Raw genomic sequence first — 9201 nt, 5'->3', positions numbered from 1 at the left:
CTAGGTTCGATTCCGGTCAAAGGCATGTACCTGGGTTGTGGGCACATCCCCAGTGGGGGGTGTGCAGGAGGCAGCTGATCGATGTTTCTCTCATCGATGTTTCTGACTCCCTATCTCTCTCCTTTCCTCTCTGTAAAAAATCAATAAAATATAAAAAAAAAAAGTTTGAGGACCCCTGGCCTAGAGGGTTTCGCCTCAGCAACGGAGCTGGTCACTGAAGGGGTCGGCATTCTAAATGCAAAGGTGAAAACGAGGCCTCCAAGGGATCAAACTGCAAAAGATGTGCAAACAACCCCCTCACCAAATGAAGGACCGAACCCTTGAAACAACTGCAGCAAGAATCAGACCTCTGTGACATGCAGCATCAGCAATGCCTCGCTTTTAATCAGAAATTACTAAACACAGGATGGGCTCAAAGCCGCTTGGGGAACCTGTTCCGAGAGTTCTGCTGGTTCATTCTCTTTCTGGCTGCTGCATCCCCCAAAGGCATTGTTGTTTCCTGAGGCTCTGGGTAGTTTTCCTTTACATAATTAAGGGAATTCCCTTATTTTGAAAGGAATTCCTAATATAGTAGAATTTTTTTATATCATAAGCGAATCTTACCAAATACTTATTCTGCAGCTACTGCGATGATCATAGTTGTTTTTCTTTCATCTTTTAACCTGGGTAATTGCCTTAATTGACTTTCTAAGGTTAATCTCGCATCCAAATTGATAGATGTTGATTGCCAGCATGCACAGGCATGTACCTGTACATTATTACTTTTTAAAATATGTTTTACTGAGAGCAACATCAATGATGAGAGAGAATCATCAATCGGCTGCCTCCTGCACGCCCCCCACTGGGGATCAAATAATTAAGGGAATTCCCTTATTTTGAAAGGAATTCCTAATATAGTAGAATTTTTTTATATCATAAGCGAATCTTACCAAATACTTATTCTGCAGCTACTGCGATGATCATAGTTGTTTTTCTTTCATCTTTTAACCTGGGTAATTGCCTTAATTGACTTTCTAAAGTTAATCTCACATCCAAATGGATAGATGTTGATTGCCAGCATGCACAGGCACATACCTGTACATTATTACTTTTTTAAAATATGTTTTTATTGATTTCAGAGAGGAAGCGGGGAGGCAGAGAGAGAAACATCAATGATGAGAGAGAATCATCAATCGGCTGCCTCCTGCATGCCCCCCACTGAGGATCAAGCCTGCAACCTGGGCATGTGACCCGACTAGGAATTGAACCGTGACCTCCTGGTTCATAGGTTGAAGCTCAACCACTGAGCCACACCGGCCGGGCTGCATACACATTATTTCTAAGATTTTTGCATTTATGCTTGTAAGCAAAATTGCTTTGTAATTTTCTTTTCCATAACCATCCATATCTGGTTTGGGTATCAATGTTCTAGATGATGTCTTCATTTTTTTTCCCTAGAGTTATAATTATGTAAGTTAGTGTGAGATTTTAAAAATGAGTAATTACTCTTCTGAAGTAGTGAAAAATCATTATGTAATTATAATTGACGTGTCCATGATTGCAGGTCATAGAATCATCATTGAAAAAACTGGAGTGTCATCCCATTGAAATTGAAGAATTCGTGGAACATTTTACTTTTCTGGATGCAATTTCCTCCAAAATATCTAAATTAGAGAAAGAGTACTCAACCATTGGCCAGCTGTATTCCGTTCTGACTTACTACCAGGTCTATATTTCAGAAGAGCAAGTCGCCACCCATAAAGTCCTTCTGATCAGGTTCACTCAGCTGAAAAGTGCTGTGAAGCTAAGCAAACTGAACAAGGACGCCGCCGTTGGCAAGTTCAGAGACAACCTGGAAGCGTATGTCACCGATCTGAGGACCGACGCCAGTAATTTGAAGGCCAAAGTAAGTTTCCGTGTTTCGTGAGAAGTCAGCCAGGTCTTGGTCTCAGGTCGGCCTAAAGCAGGCCGGTGTTTTCTTCCTGTGGACTCTGAGGTCAGTGATTTCATCCACGGATTCCTAACCTGGAACCCCCAAACAGACTCTAGATCAGCCGTGGGCAAACTACGGCCCGCGGGCCGGATCCGGCCCGTTGGAAATGAATCAAACTAAAAAAAAAAAAAAGACCGTACCCTTTTATGTAACGATGTTTACTTTGAATTGATATTAGTTCACACAAACACTCCATCCATGCTTTTGTTCCGGCCTCCGGTCCAGTTTAAGAACCCACTGTGGCCCGCGAGTCACAAAGTTTGCCCACCCCTGTTCTAGATTATGCGTGAAGCTTGAATGGGCAGTGACAGTGCATGTCTGTTCTCACGAACCTCCAACTGAAATTTTGCTTCCGTTATGAAAATGTGTTTCCATTATGAGTGAAGGCAGACAGCAAACAGCAGCAAAGCTGGGTCACCGCAGGCTTCAGCAGGCTGCCCGAGGGGGTGGTGGGGCAGGGGGAAGGCATGGCATGAAAAGGGCAAAGAAACCCTTAGATCTTCCTGGGTCTTAGCCTCGGGCAGGGGTGAGGCACGTCTGACCCATGGGCCGTACGAGGCCGTGAAATCATTTGGTCTGGCCTTGCCAAGGCATTAGGGGTGAGTTAGTTAAATGTTTGACCGAATATAGCAGGTTAATTTTTGTTTAATTTCTTAAAATGATTACTATTTTTTTATTTTATTGTTGACAATAATACAGATGTCTCCCATTTCCCCCTCCCCTTTACCTCTCTCTGCCCAGCTCCTCTCCCCCTCCCCCCAGGTCTTCGCCACCCTATTCCTCCTGTCCATGGGCTGTGCGTATAAGCAGATAAGTTCTTTGGTTTCTCTCTCCTCATCCCCCCACCCCCACATGGAGGCAAGTCAGTCTGTTCCATGCCTCCATGCTTAGGATCTTGTTTTGTTGGTCAATTAGTTTTGTTCATTAGATGCCCCAAATAAGTGGGCTCATGTGGTATTTGTCTTTCTCTGGCTGACTGGTGTCACTTAGCATAATACTCTCCAGTTCCCTCCATGCTGTCTCAGAGGGTAAGCGGTCCCTCTTTTGAACAGCTGCATAGTATTCTGTTGTGTCAAGGTGCCACAACTTTTTTATCCACTCATCTACTGATGGGCACTTGGGCTGTTTCCAGATCTCAGCTATTGTGAGCAATGCTGCTATGCACATAGGCATGCGTACATTCTTTCTGATTGGTATGTTTTGGGGTTTGGGGGATATATCCCCTTGAAGTGGGGTCGCTGGGTCAAATGACGGTTCCATGTTTAATTGTGTGAGGAAACCCCATACCGTTTTCCACGGTGGCTGCACCAGGCTGCATTCCCCCCAGCAGTGAATTCTGTACGGCCCGCGAATGATGTTACAAACATCCAGGTGGCCCTGGGCAGAAGAAAGGTTCCCCACCCCTGGTCTAGGCCCAGTGGAAATGGTAGTTCCAGCCTCACTTACCACGAGAAGCAAACTGTCAGACACCGAACATTCACTGAGCGCCAGTAACCGTGCTAGGGGGTCCTGGAAGGAAAAAATAGTCGACTCGCTGCCGATCCGGTGGCATTTCAAATGAGCATCTTCTCCCTCAGCCTGCCTTCACTGTGTCCTCTCAAATTCCTCAGTAGCTGCTCTCGGGGCCTGTCCAGGGTTTATAGGTGTTTTATTGGGAGAGACGGGGTGGGGCCTGTTGATGCCCAGATCTGACTTCCATTGTATAACCTTTCAAACTATGTCATGTACATAGTGTTGACTGTGATCATTCAAACAGGATCTCTGTTTGAAGACTGCGGGTAGGAGTGGCAAAACTTGGCCTTGACTCCATGTAAGCTAGTAAGATTAGTCCAAGTATTCACTCCTCTCTCAAGATAACTCATTTATAAATAAGTATTAATGAGTGGGAGATTATGGGAGAAGCTCGCTAAGGAAAACATTTCTTACAACCCATTTTATATAGGCATCGCTGTTATAGATGACTAAATATTAAGCCTCATACATTATCACAGATATATAGTTCATCAATTTTATACTACTCGCTGTTACAGTGTTCTCAGTGTTGATTTGGTGACCACACTACCCATAACACAATATTATATGCAGTCCCATGGGTTGGATTTTTTTAAAGAATAAGGTGATAGGATCCAAATGAATTTGTTTTTTCAGGAACAATTTAATAAACAACTCCCACCTGCCTTTGATACAAAGGTATACAAAGACTAAACCAATGAAACTTTCCTTAATCTTAAGAAGTTGTTCATTTAGTAAGGAAAATCGGAGCAAACTTTTCCTCACACCTCTCTCTCTTTGGATGTCATTGTTGCAAATGCCCACAATGTCTTGTGCAAGAATAAAACTCTCACGCGAGGCAACACGTGACCAGCATCATAAAAGTGAGGCGCCCTTTACCAGGGTCAGGAAGTGGGAACGCGGGCCACACCCGGCACCGCCGCTGACCATCTGATGACGGGAAGGTTATTTACAACCTCACAAGTTCTTTGAAAAATTATACAAACTAGTAACTGTCTTTGAAGATGGTCTTATGGATTTAGTAAGCAAGGTAATGTGTTGCCACCGCGCCTGAAATGGAGAAGATACACAGGAAATTATAGATCTGATAGTAATAATAATCATGACAATGGCCCTAACTGGTTTGGCTCAGTGGCTAGGGCACTGGCCTGTGGACTGAAGGGTCCCAGGTTCGATTCCAGTCAAGGGCATGTACCTTGGTTGCGGGCACATCCCCAGTGGGGGTGGTGCAGGAGGCAGCTGATCCATGTTTCTCTCTCATCGATGTTTCTCTCTCTCTATCCCTCTCCCTTCCTCTCTGTAAAAAAATCAATAAAAAATGTTTAAAAAAATAATGACAATGAATCCTAACAAGCACAAGGAATCATACGCTAAAGGTAATCTCCCCAGATGGTGGTTGCACATGACGTTGGGCTGCGTGCTGAGACGCGTTCCGTGAGCGTGGCCACCTTCCAAGTGCTTTGACCTCTTGGCCTGTGTCCCTGCTCCTTTCCAGGTGAGGACGCCTGTCCTGTTGCACATGGGGACCCCGGCGTCCACCGCGATGGAGATGGTCCAGTCCTTCTCCCAGGAAGCCGCCACCCTCGCCAACAAGGTCCAGATCTGCGCCAACTACCAGGAGTCCATCAGCGAGGCCCAGTCGCACCTGCACCCCCTGAACGTGGAGGAGCTCACCCAGGCGGTGGCGGCCGACATCTCCGACATCGACTACGAGCTGACCTTGAGGAAGATCCTGTGGGAGGCGCAGGAGGAGTGGCGGGCGCTCTTCCAGGAGTGGCGGGCCAGCACCCTTCACGACATCGACATAGAATCGGTGCAGAGCAACGTGTCCAAGTGGCTGAGCCTGATCTTGGTCCTGGAAAAAGGTAAACGCGTCCTCCCCGTGGCGGCCCGCCCAGAGTTACATATAAGACACCCCCTGGGGCAGCAGGGTCACCCTCTCTCTCCCAGTCCCCACGATCTGACCGTTCGCGGCTGGAGAGACAGCCCAGGGCGCAGGTGGGATTATTTCCTGAAGCAAAAGAAAAGAGATGGAGATTTGGGCCCCAGATTTGCTTAACGTCATGAATAACAGTTTGCATCTCTTTGAACCCAGGCAGGGCCCCAGACACTTCCCGCTGGACTCCGGCTCTTCCTAGGGCCAGAGCTGGGAGGATGCTAAGGGCCCGCCCGCGGGGTCTGCACCCACATCCTGCGGACCCTCTGGACAGTGGGGACGCAGCTGAAAGTGACTTTGAGGGGGTCCCCTCTGCTCAGCATCACCAGGGAAATGGGTCAGTGCAGAGGTGCCATGCCCGTGCGAGCAGGTGCGCTGTCCTACCCGCTCCCAAAGGAAGCCTTTCACGCGGGAAGGGGAAATCAAGGCAGAATTTTAAATCCCTCCCTCACCTCTCAGCTGCACTCTAGACCAGTGATGGCGAACCTTTTGAGCTCGGCGTGTCAGCATTTTGAAAAACCCTAACTGAACTCTGGTGCCGTGTCACATACAGAAATGTTTTGATCTTTGCAACCATAGTAAAACGAAGGCTTATATTTTTGATATTTATTTTATATATTTAAATGCCATTGAACAACGAAAAATCAACCAAAAAAATGAGTTCGCGTGTCACCTCTGACACGCGTGTCATAAGTTCGCCATCACTGCTCTAGAAAGACACTTCAGATTGCTTGTGTTTAAATTTGCCAAGAAAGACAGCCCTATCACAAAAGTGTAGTCGAGACGGGAACTGGGAACACATGGCCTGCAGCCTCACTGCGTTCACAGATCACTCACCCCAGGCATCCTCGCTCCATATGTTGTGTGTGTGTGCAGAGAATAAGATACAAGCAAGTGGACCACACCTCCTTTTACCCATGGTTTCCCAGGTGAAATCTTGCTGTTTGTTTGCCAGCATCTAGAGTTGCACAATCCGAAGTTATTATCTTATCCTTTTATTTAGCCAGGTCTTGGACAACATTGCAATTATTCAACATGGCCTTATCAAAGAGGCCCCAGCTGTACAAATTGGAGATTTAAGAATATGGGTCCCAGCTTTGGCTGTTTCTCTGCCCCCTCCCTGTTCTTTATATATATTTTTTATTATTGATTTCAGAGAGGAAGGGGGAGAGAGAGGAGAGAGAGAGAAACATCAATGATGAGAGAGAATCATTGATCGGCTGCCTCCCGCACGCCGCCTACTGGGGATCGAGCCTGCCACCTGGGCATGTGCCCTTCACTGGAGTCAAACCTGGGACCCTTCAGTCCACAGGTCAATGCTCTAGCCACTGAGCCACACCGGCCAGGGCCCCTCCCTGTTCTTTTTAAGGGGCAGTAAAAAAATGTTCTAAGGGTCGAACCTGCACCTGCACAGGTTCGAGTCTTGTGTCTCAGGGGTGTCAGTGCCATGGCAAAGCTTTCACCTACATTTCAGCGTTAAAGTATCTTCCTTATGAAAAAATAGTGACTTTGTTTTTCCCTGTGATGTTGTTCCTTACTGAGCAGAATTTAAAAGCCCCAAACCTTTACAGTCTCTTTTTAAAAATATATATTGATTGCTTTCGGGGAGGCAGGGAGAGGGAGAGAGTTGGAAACGTCAATGATGTGCCCTTCACCAGGAAGTAACCGTGGCTTCTTGGCTCGTAGGTCGATGCTCAACCACTGAGCCACACTGGCCGAGCCCTATTACAGTCTTTTGAGTGCCAACGTGTGCCTGTCTGTCTGTCTGTCTGTCTGTCTTGTCAGTTCAGTCTACAGTCCCAGGGCTTTCTCAGGGAGCAGAGGCTTTCTATCCCTTTGCATCTGCAGGATGGTCAGCGTCTGTGGGCTCATCTGTTCACTAGCTGCCATGACAAGGTACCAGGAGCACAGCTGCCTTTGCAGGGAGGTTGCATCAAGTCAGCTGGACGCCCAGATGAGGTAAGCGAGAGGAGTTTGGACTAAAACAGAAACAGTGGCCCTGGCCGGTGTGGCTCAGTGGATAGAGCATCGGCCTGCGGACCGAGAGGTCCCAGGTTCGATCCCGGTCAAGGGCAGGTACCGTGGTTGCGGGCACATCCCCAGTAGGAGGTGTGCAGGAGGCAGCTGATCGATGTTTCTAGCTCTCTATCCCTCTCCCTTCCTCTCTGTAAAAAATCAATAAAATATATTTTTAAAAAACAACAACAACAAAAAACGGTTGAAATACCACCGATGCTGATTTTAAGCGAGCAGGCACATCTGCAGGGATCGGGAGTTAGAAAAGGGAGGAATTCATGGAACGTCTGGTTGAAGGTTTTTCTATTTTTGCGCCTGGCTTACCATAAGCTTCATTGATGTTTCGTGATCCAGTGTTGACAGTCTCTAATGAAATCAATCACAGTATTTTATGCCTGTAATCTTCTAAATGATTTGCTGCAATGAGGAAATGGGGGGGGAGGCGTGTCACAAAGGCCCCTCCACGCAGCCGGTGGTTGGGATGGAACCCCAGCGCATCCGACCTTCACTGTTTCCGCTGTCCCCACCGCGTGTTCTTGGCAGTCTTGCATTTTCGATGTATTCGGAATGATCTGCTTCACTGACATTTAAAAACCATGACTTTCCCTCCCAGATGTGTCAGTATGAAAATGAAATCAATGACATCTCAACCTCAGCCACGCACGAAGCTGCCCTTGAAAAGCTGCTGTTTAAGATCATCGACCTGTGGAAGACGACCCCTTTGCACTTGGTCCTTCATCACACGGAGACGGACGAGATCCTCATCATTTCGTCTCTGGATGACTTGCTGGCCCAGCTGGAGGAGTCGCAGGTCATGCTCGCCACCGTGAAAGGGTCCTCGTATAGCGAGCCCATCAAGGTAGGTGGTGGAGCCCGGGGACCTGCTGTCATGGTCCGCCCTTTTGTTGGTCACGTCACATTTTTGCCATCTGGGAGCGTTGGATTGGAATAATGCATTGAAATATATCAAAATGGACCGAATAGCGGATAAAAGGCTAAAAAAATAACTTTTTATGGAAACGTTCGCTGTTCATGAGGAATTGTCAGAACGGTTCATCGGGGCAGACGAGGTGAATTTAGGCAAGAGGCAAACAGGAGCCCACAAGCCGGGACGTTCCCAGCAGTGCCGCTGCCGCTGCCAATGCCCACTGGCCCCCAGTGCCCATGGCCGGACCATTGCCCTGTCATCTGCGTGCTGGAGAGGAACGCCTCATTTTAATTCCCTGTGTTATTGCTCTTTTTTTAAAAAAAATATATACGTATTTTTATTGATTTCAGAGAGGAAGGGAGAGGGGGAGAGAGAGAAACATCAGTGATGGGAGAGAATCATTGATCGGCTGCCTCCTGCACGCCCCCTAGTGGGGATCGAGCCTGCAACCCAGCATGTGCCCAGATAGGGAATCAAACCTGGGACCCTTCAGTCCACAGGCCGACGCTCTATCCACTGAGCCAAACCAGCTGGGACTGCTATTGCTCTTACACAGGGCCATCCTGGCTTTATGCTTGTGTGTTCCTGTAATTATTTCTGCACCAAACAGCAGCCTCCACATCTATTCTAGTGTAATTTGAAATTAAACCACAGAGCTTGTATTTGGTGTTCTCTGATAGTCCTTCCGGGGCAGCCTCCATCCAACAACATAGATGAGAATCATTTAAACTTCAGGAAACTCTACAAGATGTGTAACAATCTAGAAATATTTACTAGTAAAATTAACAAAATTGATTATAGATAGTGTGAAATATCTATCCAACAGATGGAATTCAC

The 9201-nt window shown here is 47.1% G+C and overlaps 1 protein-coding gene across 1 annotated transcript in view; it reads left to right on the top strand.

Moving 5' to 3' along the window:
• The window catches only part of DNAH14 (dynein, axonemal, heavy chain 14), a 157968-nt gene that overhangs the window by 28979 nt on the left and 119788 nt on the right, over positions 1–9201 (top strand). Inside the window, exons 15-18 of the mRNA XM_015562337.1 lie at positions 1544–1885; positions 4980–5349; positions 5741–5790; positions 8050–8295. Coding sequence (XP_015417823.1) covers positions 1544–1885; positions 4980–5349; positions 5741–5790; positions 8050–8295 — 1008 coding nt within the window. The remainder of the gene's footprint in view (positions 1–1543; positions 1886–4979; positions 5350–5740; positions 5791–8049; positions 8296–9201) is intronic.

This window comes from Myotis davidii, unplaced genomic scaffold (genome assembly GCF_000327345.1).
Source record: "Myotis davidii unplaced genomic scaffold, ASM32734v1 scaffold174, whole genome shotgun sequence".
NCBI lineage: Eukaryota > Metazoa > Chordata > Mammalia > Chiroptera > Vespertilionidae > Myotis > Myotis davidii.
The sequence above is the reverse complement of the archived record's forward strand: the minus strand, read 5'-3'. Positions and strand labels throughout refer to the sequence as shown.